This window comes from Pinus tabuliformis, chromosome 7, assembly GCF_031772625.1.
Source record: "Pinus tabuliformis cultivar Carrire ecotype Pingquan chromosome 7, CPIR1, whole genome shotgun sequence".
Lineage (NCBI taxonomy): Eukaryota > Viridiplantae > Streptophyta > Pinopsida > Pinales > Pinaceae > Pinus > Pinus tabuliformis.
In genome coordinates, this window is record NC_142293.1 from 632726884 (window position 1) to 632741614 (window position 14731).

General features: G+C 34.6%; 1 protein-coding gene across 1 annotated transcript; it reads left to right on the forward strand.

Annotated features, from left to right (window-relative positions):
• Window positions 1–3462: 3462 nt before the first annotated feature.
• Window positions 3463–5548, forward strand: LOC149249031 (uncharacterized). Its single transcript, XM_089451740.1, has 3 exons — window positions 3463–3622; window positions 4174–4303; window positions 4441–5548. The coding sequence occupies exons 1-3, from the start codon at window positions 3463–3465 to the stop codon at window positions 5546–5548; spliced, it is 1398 nt and encodes a 465-aa protein (XP_089307866.1).
• The last annotated feature ends 9183 nt before the right edge of the window (window positions 5549–14731 follow it).

Here is a 14731-nt window from a genome sequence, read left to right on the forward strand (position 1 = left end):
CTTAACCACCTCTCATGGATCTGTTAACTCTAGCGATGGGTCCATTTACAAACAACTGTGGGTTTTGGTGTAACAGTAACCATGATTCTAACAAGTGGTATCAGAGCAAAAGGTTTCGAGTTTGAATCACACTCGACTCCCATTGGGATGTTGGATAAACCCGCGCTCTCCGTATGTTTCACAAAATGTGCTTAACCACCTCTTGTGGATCCATTATCTCTAGCGATGCATCCCTTTACTAATACCTATGTGTTTTGGTGTGACGATAGTCGTGATTCCAACAAATAATTCAAAATGAAGTATCAAATATTCTTATTCAGCATTCCTCAACTAATCCAAGTTTCTATCTCTCATTTGTTGGTGTATGACAATTTCTCTCTACCAACCAAATACCACGAAGATATTCTCATTGACAACTACTTCAAAGTTAGCCCATGGTTCAATCCACTTCAAAATATGGAAACATTTTTTTCTAGTTGCGCATTACTTTCTCTTAACATTGTAGGATAATCAATGCTCCTAAAGTCAATCCTGTATGCTCTCCTTATCTATATAATATTAGATTTATTATGCCTTAAACATGTTATGTTCTTTTCTTATATCCTCTAATGAGTCTTCCTCTCGGAAGAATCATCTAAGGATGAAAAATGGATTGTAGTTTCTTCAGATAATATTAGTGTCCCCGTGCTTAGAGGATAATTGGAACACATACACATAAATGCTTAGTTTAGTTATTAAAGTAAATAATTCATGGTGGAAATGAGCTCTAGAAACAAATATGGAATAAAAAGTATGGGAATGACACTCCCCCGAAAATTGATTTGAATGCAACATCCATATTTTGGGTCCTTTATCTTGATCCTAGAATCATAATGTAAGTACATCATTCAACAACATTTCTTTTGCAAAGTATGAAAATGGGAAGGAATTACTCTTCTAAGTTGATTCTTTGTAGCAACTACCCAAACCAAAAGACGAAGAATCCATATAGGTGGTCCAAATACTAGTGTTTTTTAGAAATCACCATACTATAGTAGATTAATTGCATGTAGAAATCCTAGAGAAATATCCTTTTCAACCCCTCATCAAGTTAACTAGAGAGATGCCTTTTCTTTTCCCTTCGTGCCTATATTGCATCACTTCCTTTTCTCGCTTCCCCTCTTGGCAGCTATCTAGCTCCTCTCGCTCCTATTATCCCCCATTTGGATATCTTCTTGAATCATCTTGAAATATTTTTCACCATAATGGCTTGTCATTATGATGAGAGTTGTCAAGGTAGTGGTAGTTGGGGAGGGCATGGAAGCTAGCCCACCAATTTTACGAAAACTCCTTCAGTCACCTACTCCCACAATCAAATTCTTCATGAAGTCTAGTAAAGTCTTCAAGAAGTAGAAACAAAAGCTGCTAAAGATCGAGAATTCTTTTCTAGTTCAAAGTTTTAGCTAACATTCTAGTGTGGGTTCTTCATGTGGGGCATAGACTAAGACACCAATCCTAGCTTCTCCAATTATCCACCTATACTGGCACATAAAAATGTTAATGAGCAAGTTTCTCCTAAAACAATGTCAAGGAGGGAAATCTCTAATTTTTAAGTGAAATACATATACAAATGAAGATCATAGACACTCAGATAGAGAGCATGGAAGCCCTCTTCTCTCATATTCTAGTTCCATGAACAAGTAGGAAATCTTATATAGATCCAATAGAAGTGGAACCCTTTATTTCTTCTTAGTTTTCTAATTTGCATACAGAGGCATTAGTTGTTTTATCACTCTTGGTATTTTAAGATATTTTAAGTCATTAATTTACTTTAGGTTTTAGGTTTTGGTTGAAGCGAGGTATGGTTAGTATTATTTTTCTCTTATAACTCTTATGATAAAATGCTTCTGCATTACCACTCATTTGATTTGTCTAATGATATATGAGTGGCTTTCTAGGAAGCCTATTATGTCATCTCGATAATATTTAACAAAATTAACTTAAAAAAAAACTGAATCAATTAAATTAATTTCATATCATTGCTGGTTGGTTGGCCTTGAATACAGTCCTCTCATATGCCGTCATCTTTTTCATCTTCGAAATTTTTTTAAACTATTAAGCATTTCATTTCTAATTGTATTGTTGCCTCGTTAACGGCCATGTTTTAGTCGAGACAAGTCCAATCCAATTGACTTCCATGAATAATAGTTCATGTCGTTTGTATTGATAATGTAGTAAACCTATTTTAAATTTGCAAAAATTTAGGATAAAAAATTTCGATGTGACCATAAACCGTTCCATACATTTATTCACGAGATTGATTGGCCACAACGGGTTGCCAGAATATGTTTCATGTCGTGACAGATCGTGATATAAGCACCGAGAATGACGTATCAATTCATACTCATAGCCATCTTTGCAAAACAATTTGGCATTGCGTCTATATTCCTTGTATAACTGTGTTAAGAGATGCCCCTTGATGCAAAAAAATTCTCTAATTGGACTCTATTAGTTTTAACCAAACACCGAATAGAATCAATGAAGTATTTTAAATATTAGAAAAATGGTTTGTGTATGAAATATTAAATTTATCATAAAAATGTTACAAATCAGGTGAAAATATTATAAAACTTTGTTATTGTCTGTGGAGGTTACAATTTCATCATGAATGTGAGGATAGTGAAATTCTCATAGAAATTTGGATTCAGTATTATCAATTTTTTTTTCAAAAATCTAAAATTTTGATAGCTGTAATCTAAATTTCCAAATATTTTTTCAAAGTCTTACCAAAATTTAAATTATTTTTCTAACAAAATATTAACCACTTAAACTACTACTAAAACATTTTACTAGCCGACCAGAATCAAAATCTAACTGATTTGACAACCTATCAATCGTTTTGCACGGACTAATACGATGACTTTATATGCATAATTCGATAAAATCAATGGCGACTTGATAAAACGCAACAGCAGAAGGATAATCATGCAAAATTAGAACTTTTCGGTCATAAATGAAACAGTCTAGTTTGGTCGTCATCAAAATTTTTTTACTGTCCTTCTTGTGTTTTAGTCCCGCTCACTTAACTTTGTACGTTTCGTCGGTATGAAAAATGCTTAAAATATTGGGCAAATTTTGTTTTTCAAAAACTAATCTTGCGGTCAAATTGGATCCAGTTAAGAATGAGTTTCAGTGCCCATGATATGAAGGAAAGGAGCAGTACTAAAATCCCTAAGATTGAGGACTAACAATAATACGAATTCAAATAAAGGAGTCGGTAAGTTGTACATGTGCTGACAATTGAAAATTGGGGAATGGTGGGCTCCACATATGTAGGTTTGCCAATCACTCGTCTTTGCTTGTGTTTAAAATTATTCGAGGACCAGATCCCTGAGTAGCCATTGGAAACCTACCTTGAGTAGTGGCTGCAGATTGCACTACGAACGGACTCGCACAGAAAATTAATTGGCAGTGGAGCGAAAAATGAGGTCCACAGAAAGACAGGGAAAGGGGGTCTCTCTTTCCTCAAAGCCAAAGATAAGGAAAGCTCTCTGGTCACCTGAGGAAGATGAGAAACTTATGAATTATGCGGCAAAGAACGGCCATCTAGCCTGCTCCTGGAGCGAGGTTGCCAAACAGGCCGGTAATTAATGAAGCACTCACTTCTTTTCTAATTTTAATTTGACTTGAGTTTACCTAAATCTATTTAATTGAACCCTAAATTATAATACTGCAACCCAAGATTATTTGGACACGGGTGTTTTGTATGAATGTGAAAATTATTGCAATGCAATAATACCAGCGTACCATAGAAGCATCTTAATCTGGATTTAACGTAGGATGGATTTCTCAAGTATGTATGTTAAATCTTAACAAATTCAAGGTTATGTTAGTGTACACATTCTGAAATCCAAGTACGAAATCTATGCTGCATCAAAAATATGAGGCATTTTATTTTTCTTTAAATTTTCTGACACGTTTCCCTTAGGATGTGTAAGGATGCGGATACTTATTTTATTTCTTTAGTGTTTATGAGATTGAAATCTATGCTACATCAACAAATATGGAGCTTATTATTTTACTTTAAATTTCTTTACATACTGCTTTTTTCTGGAGTAATTAAGAAAATATAAAATTTGCCACCAGACGGTTTTAGAGCCCATAATTATCAAATCGCCATGAATGTACATACAGGTCTGCAGAGATGCGGAAAGAGCTGCAGGCTGAGATGGATTAACTACTTGCGGCCTGGCCTTAAACGCTGTGCCTTTTCTCTCGAAGAAGAGCAGTTGATCGTCCACTTACAGTCCATTCTAGGCCACAGGTTTCCTCCTTCTTCATTCCACAACTCTCTCTCCTTTATTCTCTGATGTTTGAAGTAGTAAATGTTCACATGAGTCTCAGCTCTTCAGCCCATTAAGTTGGAGAATTCATGACATTGACATGACACTGACAACGCAGGTGGTCTCAAATTGCTGCCCATTTGCCTGGACGTACAGACAATGACATCAAGAACTTTTGGCACTCTTGCCTCAAGAAGAAGCTCAAATTGAAACATTGTCTTCCCACCACTGAAAACAAGTGCAACAACTTCCCCTCCGCTTCCTCCTCTTACATCGAATCCAAGGCCAATAACATGGCAATATCGAATATCCCCTCACAATTCGATGATACATGCAATCCCAATTTCGTATCTTCCCATGTTTATGATGCTTATACGTGCACCCACTCTGAGCAGCAGTTGGACCTCATACCTAAAAGGTACCTGTCGCTTATTGAGACCTTTAATGTAATGACCTCCCTAGAAAATCAATATTCTTGTGGCCAGGATGTATTTCATTTAAAGTATGAGCCAGTACACGGGCATAATAATTTGTTTCTAACTGATCTAGATTCCACCAACAACCAGATAACTTCTTCTTCCCAGCCCTGGATTGATTCAACATCTACTCAGACCAATGAGAGCTTTCATCAAGGTTTTTCATTTCCAAGTATGCCAGCTCAAAGCCATACTTATAAGTCGACATGCGATTCATTAATAGACTCGTGGACTACATTGCCATATCACGAGGAGCCTGCCTCTGCCAGTAACGTTCTTGCCTGTAACATCACCATCCCTGCTGTTGTTGACATCAGCGGTACTATGAATGGAAAAATTGAAAATGATGGCCATTTCATTCATTTTGCCAATGAGATCACGATCGACAATTCGTTGTTGACACCATCTTCTCAAATATCCACATCTATCCCTTGTCATCCCTATTCAAATGCCGCTGGTTTTACGGATGTTTATCCAGGAGCTTATATTATGAAAGATTATGTAGCCCATGAGCAATGCTCACCACCTAATTCTCTCTCCCAATTTGGTGCGCCAGAAAGCATATGTGCTGAGGTTGACCAGTACTCTGACACTCAGGCTCACGGTACTATTGATGGAAAAAGATATGTAAATCTGATACCTGAAGAAGTAAATTTTGGCGAACCGACTTATATCAAGATTCATAGGCAGAACAGCGATCAGTTGCCTTTGATTGGAGAAGCGCAGGTTGGTGATCGAAGGGATTGCTGAGGAATTCTGTTTGAAGAAGCCAAAGCACCAGCAACTGCTATAATTTTAGGAAAGAACATTTGAATAGAGAAAGTAGAGCAAGAGCAACTCTCAGTAATTCTGATGATGTGCTATTTGTTAAATCAGAAATATTCTTACATACATATTTTTTCATATCTTAGGTAAGGTTTACATACATTGTTTTGAAGTTATTACAATAAACTTTAGGAAAAATAATCTGTAGACGGAAGTAAAATAGATAAAGTCAATTGATATCGCTGACAACGTTTGCGTTTTAAACGTGAGTGGTGACGGTGAACGATTTGAATGAAAAAACTCCAACTTTATTCACCGGAAAGTTCTCATTGATATCCGGTCAGTTCACACTGAATGCACATCCATAAAATATGTGAACACTTTTCTTTTTCAATCATATTGCGTAATAGGGTTGATCGAACTGAAGTATATGTCATCCGTATATTTCTTTCATAGTGGTCATTTCATGAGTCTTTTCTTTTTATATGTTTGGCTGATAGACCCAAAAGAAAACTCACGCCAACAAATTGCCATCTATTTAATCCTTCTATCTATGCATTAATTATTAATTTGCTCAGACAACTTTCACCGACTTAGAACAAGATTCTATGCGATCCCAGTTGTCATGGTGATTAGAGACCAATGACATTTTACCAGGTCGTGGGATTTGAAAATGGTAAAATATTTCGTTAAAGGGTATCCGAGGTGACCCATGACCTATTTTTATTTTAAAAAAGACAACCTGAGCAAATCTAATAGAAAATTACTTATTATTTATAATATTATATCTTTACCAATTGAAACGTAAAACTGTAATTATTCTGGCTTCCTATCCTGCCTGCATTCAAATCAACTAGTTTTTTCCTTCCAATGGTTTAATACCTATTCCCTGCAAACGGTGTAATGTGTAATGTTTTTTGTGCAACCTTGTTTCAACCTAGGATTGTTCAATCTGGATTCTCGATATCTAAGCTGGAATTCGGAGTTGGAAGTTGAAGAATATTCTAGTCTTAAATTTCTAACCAATTCACACCCGAGTGGGTGCACACATTCAATGTATGGGTGTGATAATAGTGTTGCCCTACATCGATAGATTCCATCTCCATTCTCTCACAGTGGCACATGGTTTTCATTCGGTTGTCAAAGGAAAGTTGTGCCTACCCAAAAGACTACCTAGGATGGTCATAGCATGAGTTTAAACACTGTAAGGCACGAGAAACTAAAACAGAGTTTATAGAAAACTTAGTGAAGAGACTTGACCAGCCAAGAGGCAATTTATGGAGATTATAGCAGGTTGATTAAAATTGTACAGGACGATAGAGTATTTTGAAGGTTAATGTGACAAGAGCAGAGGCACAACTCATGAACGCAACACGTAAACACAGAACACAAGACTTGGTTCCATTCATCGTCTAAGAGATATTTATACAAGATTGAGAAACTTCTAGATATCAATTCACATGGTGGCTTCCTGAAGAAGCTTGCCCCTTTGTCAACTGTTTCTAGAAACCGCATTTAAATCTCTGTTGAAAATTAGTTCTGGGTAGTTGGAATTACTTCTGGTTCCTTCTAACACTCCCCCTTAATTCCAACTATATAACAAACATCTGATATGCCTGCTGGTCTAAGTCTCAGCTAAGCTTACAACATAATTTGGATTTTCTACAATGCACAACTTACTTCTACACATTTCAAATTTAGCCTTTCCAAGAGGCTTGGTGAATATGTCAGCCACATTTTCATTTATATTACAATATGATAAGTCAATTTCTTTTGATTGCAATTTCTCTTACAAAATGATGTTGTGTCTCAATGTGTTTTGTCCTTGCATGATATATAGGATTGTTTGCCAGTTTGATAGTGCTTTGATTGTCACATCTGATTACTGTAGGTGCTTGTTGTGTTTCTCCAACATCTTCAAGTATCCTCCTAAGCCATATTGCTTCACAGGTTGCACTACATAATGCTTTATACTCAGCTTCAGTGGATGACAATGAAACAGTTGGTTGTTTCTTACTGTTCCATGATATTGGTCCTGAACCAATATTGAACACGTATCGAGTAGTAGATTTCCTATCATCTAAATTTCCTGCTCAGTCAGAATCAGAATAACCTGCCAATTCAACATCAAATTCATCAGTATACATAATACCAAAATTAAGTGTTCCTTTCAGATATTGAAGGACTTTCTTTGCTGCTTTCTAGTGGCTTTCAGACTTCCCACCAGTTGACAGTACATAGTTCCATTCACCTCTTTGGTTCCATCATCACTGCACAATTTGACATTCTGTTCTAAAGGAGTAGATGTTGCCTTGCATTCAATCATATTGAATCTTTTAAGGATTTCCCTTGTATATTTTCTTTGTGTGATTAGTGTCTTATGAGGTTCCCTCCAAACTTCAAGACCTAAACAATAATGCAATTCGCCAAGATCCTTGAATTCTCCCCCTTGATCAGATCTCAAAATTTTGATGTAATTACCAGTTTGTTTTTCTACCATATTTTTAAATTCTTTAAAGTACTCAAAAACATCACTCTTTCTTCTTATAAAATAAACCCATGTATATCTAGATCTATCATAAAAAAAAATAATAAAATACCATGCTCCACCAATAGATCTAGTTTGCATAGGTCCACATACATCAGTATGAATTAATTCAAGTATTTCCCTTTGCCTTTTTGCTTTATGTATAGGAAATTCCTCCCTATGTTGCTTGCCAAGTACACATGCTTCACATTCAACATGATCATTCTTCAAGATAGGAAGCCCTTCAACCATTGTGTTCTTTTGAAGTAGTGTTAAATCTTTGTGATTTAGATGTCCATACCTTTGATGCCATAAATCTACTGTTGATATTGTTGTTGATGCCAACGCTTGATGACTTTTCCGGGTCACATCCAGCTTATACAAGCCTCCAACTCTAGTTCCTGTGGCAATAAACTTTTACTTATCTTGAATGTATTTCACTACACACTGTGATTTAACAAATTCCACCTTCAAATCTTGGTCAGTAATAGTAGAAACAGAGATTAAATTCTTTTTGATATCAGGAACATACATCACATTATGAATCTGTTTCTCTTGTCCATTAGGAAAATTCACACCTATTACTCCATAACCTTGAACTTTAAGTGATTTGTTATCTCTTAGACAAACGTATGTGCCATCAATGTTTTCATGATATTCATCAAACCACTCCTTATTACAAGACACATGGAGTGACGCACCAGAATCAATGAACCAAACATTCTTATCATCATTTTCCATAGACAATGCAGCATAAGAAACAAACAATTTAAGATTTTCAAATCCATCACTGATTGAGGTATCTTTGTCCACAAAATTTCCAATATGCCTTCTGTTTCTTTGCCTAGACTCATTATATTTCTTTTTATAACAATCTTTAGAATGATGCCCAAGTTTGCCACAATAATAACACTCATCATTTCCCTTTGGAAATTTAGACTGTGTCATACCTTTTTGTTTTTCTTGAAACTTGCCTCCTTTGTTCTTGTCCCATGGCTTGCCTCTGTATGGATATTTGCCCTTAGCCACTAATGCCAAATCTAAACTGCTAGAGCTCAAATTAAATCTCTTCATCCTCTCCTTCTCTTGTAGAAGAATTCCTGTCAATTCATCAAATGAAGGGGGTTTCTCTCTAGCTGCAAGACTTGAAACAAAAATTTGATAATCTTGCACTAAGCCATCTAATATGATGGTGACTAAGTTAGTACTAGACACCTTTTCACCCATATCTCCTAACTTATCACTTAAATCTTTGACACGAGATATGAAATTTCTTATACTTTCATTTGCTTCCATTTTTAGAGATTAAAGCTTAGTCTTCAAAAACAAGATTCGGTTTGTATTTGTTGTTTCATACAAACCCTTCAGTGTATCCCATGTTTCTTTTGATGTCTTGCATTCTCTGATGTGAGGAATAATGTTGTCCTTTACGGACATACGCAGCAACACCTTTGCTTTTGTCTCCCTTCTCTCCCAATCTGGAATAGAACATGCAAATGTGGGTTTGGGCTCATCCCCACTCACAATGGACCACAAATTATTTCCTTCTAAAATAGTTATTAACTTGAATTTACAATTCACATAATTTTCTCCATCAAGTTTGGTGGATTCATTCATATAAGTATCAAGCAACAAATTTGCCATGATGAAAAAAAAACTTTCTCCAATCACCAATTTTTTTCTATCTTTCACAATTTCAATATTTTCTTACTCAATAATAAAGTGTCAGGATAAACCAAATTTCCAACAAGAAATACCTCTGGACTCTTATTTTGTTGTTTATCACATCCACTATATTGGCACCTCCACACTCCTCTTTATACTATGGAACAACATATATCTATAAAAACAATCCATTACCACATTTATATGCCACATATGCATAAATGCTTGAGAGAGTTTAAGGTTACTTGGCACATAGCAGACTTAGTCACAAAATCACAAAAAAAAACTAAGCCAACCTCCCCTTCTGTACTGTATATATAAGAACTAGCTTACAACATAAAAAAAACATATGCGCGTTACAGTGACAAATTGACCATAATCAGCTAGATGCTGTTTCCTTTTGCTGGAATACCATTGCAAAGATTGGAGACACCAACACCAATACTAAAATAGGTCTACATAGCTATACTTCATTATTAGAGTCACCAAGCATAAACATAATAGATTTCGGAAATCCTCAATCCTTCAACAAATTACACTGATATTTAGCCAAAACTTACTTTCCAATGATGTCGTTCACCATGATTATGAGATGTTTAGGAAATGCCTTCACGGCTCCAAATTGTGCTTCCCGGCGTTTGACTTTGGGGGCATCCCACACGCCCTTCGATCTCACAACCAGCGCTAGTATCAGCAACGCTCTTTCAACAGCACCCCCTTCAATCTCACAGCACAGAACTTACACAGAAGCACCTTTCACGCAGATTTTCTGCCCTTTCTACACAACTCCTTCAGCAACACTGCGATTTCTCACACTCACGCACAACAGACTCTCACAATCAGCGCTCAACCTCGCTCTGATACCATGACAAAGAGTAGAGGCACAACTCATGAAGACAACACGTAAACACAAAACACAAGACTTGGTTCCATTCATCGATTAACAGATATTTATACAAGATTGAGAAACTTCTGAAAATCAATTCGGGTGGTGGCTTCTTGAAGAGCTTGCCCCTTTGTCAACCGTTTCTAGGAACCGCATTTAAATCTCTGTCGAAAATTAATTTTGGGTAGTTGGAATTACTTCTAATTCCTTCTAACATAATGCACACTCAGAAGCTTGTACAAACAAAATAAAATATTATTTTTGCAGGTTATAGCCTGCCAAGGAATTCAACATTACAATGAGGGCAAGGCTCATCATTGTTTATACTTATTGGTACAACCTAAGTGAATGCTAATCAAGTTAGAGCTCTGAATTGTCGAAGTTAAAGTAAATAATATAGGAAAATGGAAAATATCTCAATTTAATTAATATTGTCCGAGATTAGCTTTTTCTTTGGGATATGTTGTTTTATTTAAGCATATAGATTAACGTTTGTGTAAAACCATTTGACTTCTACGACTGATTAATTAAGTAATGAAAAATATACTCCAAACCATTTAGTGGGTATTGTTTCGTAGATGTTGTTTTATGTAAGCAGTATATGCATTAAAGCTTGTATTCAAATTTTCAACGTGAAAGGCTAGAGAACTTAATGCTATTAGTAGAAAATGATTCGATGGAATGGGATTTCGGTTTGATATATGGAATGATGAGGGGTCAAATCGAGTCATGGATAGGAAAATTTTATCTTTGTGGAGTCATGTACTTTTTAGATCGTATGGTTTCTATTGCAAAAATAATTGGTGCAATAAGCCAATTATGATAGGGTGGAATATTGTACGATTGTAAAGAATTGTTATAAAAACAAGTATTTATAAATTTAAGTATGAATTGAGATAAATTAACTTTCACTGTATTTAGAGTTTTATTATTTTCTAATTTGTTCCATTTTCATTAAATTACGTTTGTTAGAATAAAACATATTTATGATATTATTCCATAGTTATTAAAAAAATAATGGAAAACATTTATTTACATTGGCTAGAATAATACATATTTATGATATTATCCAATAGTTATTATAACAATAATAAAAAACATATTGCATTTTACACTTATTTTTTTTCACCTTCTCAATTTTTCAGTTATATTTCTGTAGGAAAATAAATTTGATTACAACGCCATGGGTGCAAACAACTTTGATTTATAAAGCTTGAGTGAATATCTTTGACATTGTTTTCTCTTCTTTTTACTAATCCTTTCTCAAGATGTATGTCCTCATGGTTTTGTTACTCCAACCAAGGTTGTTCAAAGCTCTTGTATATTCCTTATTAAAATCTATGTTAACATATCACCTTGATTTTATATAGTTTGTAATTTCTCCAGCTGTAGCAGCCCATCATTTAACACTTCATGAATCCAATGATATTGAATATCAATGTGCCTTCTCTTAGAATGATATGTTGAGTTTTTTTTCTAGATGAATAGCACTCTCACTATCAAAATGAGACACATATTTATCTTGTTTTATTCCCATCTCACTTAAGCATCCAAAACATATCTTTGCAGGCTCCTATGGAAGCTATGTATTTTGGCTTTGTTGTTGTGAGGGATGATACTTTATGCAATCTAGATATCCAGGACACTGTTACACTTGTAAAAGTATATAAATAACTTGTGGTGGAATTTCTAGTATCCACATGTCAACCCATATTTCCATCTGTGTAAACTTCAAGAACAATATTAGTATTACCAAAACATAAACCATAATTACTAGTACCCTTAGAAACCTCAAAATCCACTTTACCACTTACCAATGTTGTTTATTTGGATTTGCAAATGTAAGGTCCTTATAACACTAGTGTAGCCCCCATATTGTTATTGTTGTGCCCCATCAAAACCAACTATTCTTATTTCTCTACCCTTACATAATTATTGTTATGTAGGCCCTAATTACATTTGACCCTTTAGACTCCTATATATACCAAGGAGGTCTTGTCATTTGAATCATCCAATAATTGTTCATTTATGTGATGTAAAGGGAGGTTACCCCATTGAAATAGCTTATTATTTAGCTTTTGATCTATCTCTTCTTATGTTTTGGTGTTATTTTGATATGGATACATAACATTTGGTAGTAAGGCTCTTGATTCTGGGACATTGCTGCTTCAAAAAGTTCATCGTGACATCTTCACTATAACTTTTTTTTTGTGAAGCCTTAGACCATGAAACTACTATCATATGGAACTAAACTAGTGAACATCTTTGTACAATTTCATACATTGGTTCACTATATTTTTAGGTATATGTTCCAAGAAAGTTAGGATTTCTATATACTTCAAAATTCAACCACAAAAAAGTGTCACGGGCAAAATCATCATAAATTTCTCCTTTAGCATTAGATTTGAATTCCTTAAAAGGTGGCTAAAATTTCACATATTGTATTTTTTCAGTTTGAATTTCATGGCCAAATGTTGAATCAATGACACGTGTAAGTTCGTACAAGTTCGCTCCACCGAACTAGTCCATAATCAAGTTATTGTGGGAGATTTGACAAAAAAATATCTTGAAGAATCCAATTTTGGTCTAATTTGTAGGTTTGGAAATAAGAAACAAATATCTACCTAAGAATTGAATTTGAGATATTGGGAAGTGAAAATCACAAAGATACAATAGTTTCAAACTCAATGAGATCAACAAGCTCAAAATCAAACTCTTAAAATTTATATTTTTAAATTTGCATAACTTTTATTTGAAAAATCAGCCTGAAGTGATTCAAAAGGCATAGTGAAGCATATATATCACTAATTGGTTCTAAAATTCCTCCACACAAAAGCCTACGCCCCTTAAGCCCTCATAAATATCTAATATCACACTTGAAAATGAAGAAATCCAACATGATATATCAAAATTATCGGACTAAGCGCAACAAATTTTTCTCTCCTGAAGTGCTACCAAAGATGAATTGGAAGTAATGATGAAGGACTGACAAGAATAAATAAAAGAAGACATAAAAGGCAACATAGATGGTTTATAAGAAAATACGAAATGTTTTAAGGAAGGTTTGACAAAGTTGCTACAAGAATATATTCCTAATGGTGAAAAGGTATGCCATGAAACTCATGTTGAAAATAAAATGGAAGTGAATCACGATTTTAGAGACTCCAAATTTAGGTTAAAGACTAATCATATTCCGAATATTGATATGTGGAAGTTGGATGAAATAGATTTTCTAACACAGATACTACAAATAGATTAATTATTTGATCTACATGATGTGCAACACAGACAAAAGGTACGCATTGAATCATTATATTTACAACCCAATAAATTTGTGTGATATCAATGGAATTTTTGTCATAAGTAACTTATCACATGGACAATATTTATGGAGGAATTGATATCACAGTATGAAGATACAAATAGTGATACCTTCTTTAGCCAATTGATAAACCTCAAATAAAAGGGTTCAATTCTAGAGCACATTCAGGACCTCCAAATATTGAATATCAAGCTATATAATATTCCAAAGGATTAATTGATTAATCTATCTTAGGTACTTTAAAGTATAAAATCAAATATGAGGTTTTCCTTTCAGATCCTAATTCATTTGAGAATGCACTGAGGGTGGTTAAAAAAGTTGAAAGAAAAATTATGAAAATAAGGAAGTCTACCAATCAGAGCTAAAAGTATGAAAGTGTTGTTGCTCCTTGTCTCCCACAACCTAAAAGGTTGAGGCCACAAAAAATGGAGGAAAAAAGAGAAAAGTGTCTTTATGACAATTGTGATAACGAATACACTAAAGGTTATAAATGTGCTGAGAATAAATTATTTTACAGAAATAGTGAAGAGGAGGAAGAAAAGAACATGAAACATCAAAAGTAGAAGATATACACCAGGAACCAACCCTAGGGGTTGAAAAAGAAGAAATGAATCCAACCATATCTCAAAACTCTTTGGCGGGAATTACCACTCCTTAAACAATAAATACAGAAGGATATATCAAGAACAAAAAGGTAATAGTGCTAATTGATTCAGGTAGTACTCATAATTTTATTTATTTTAAGATTGTCAATGATTTGAATTGCTT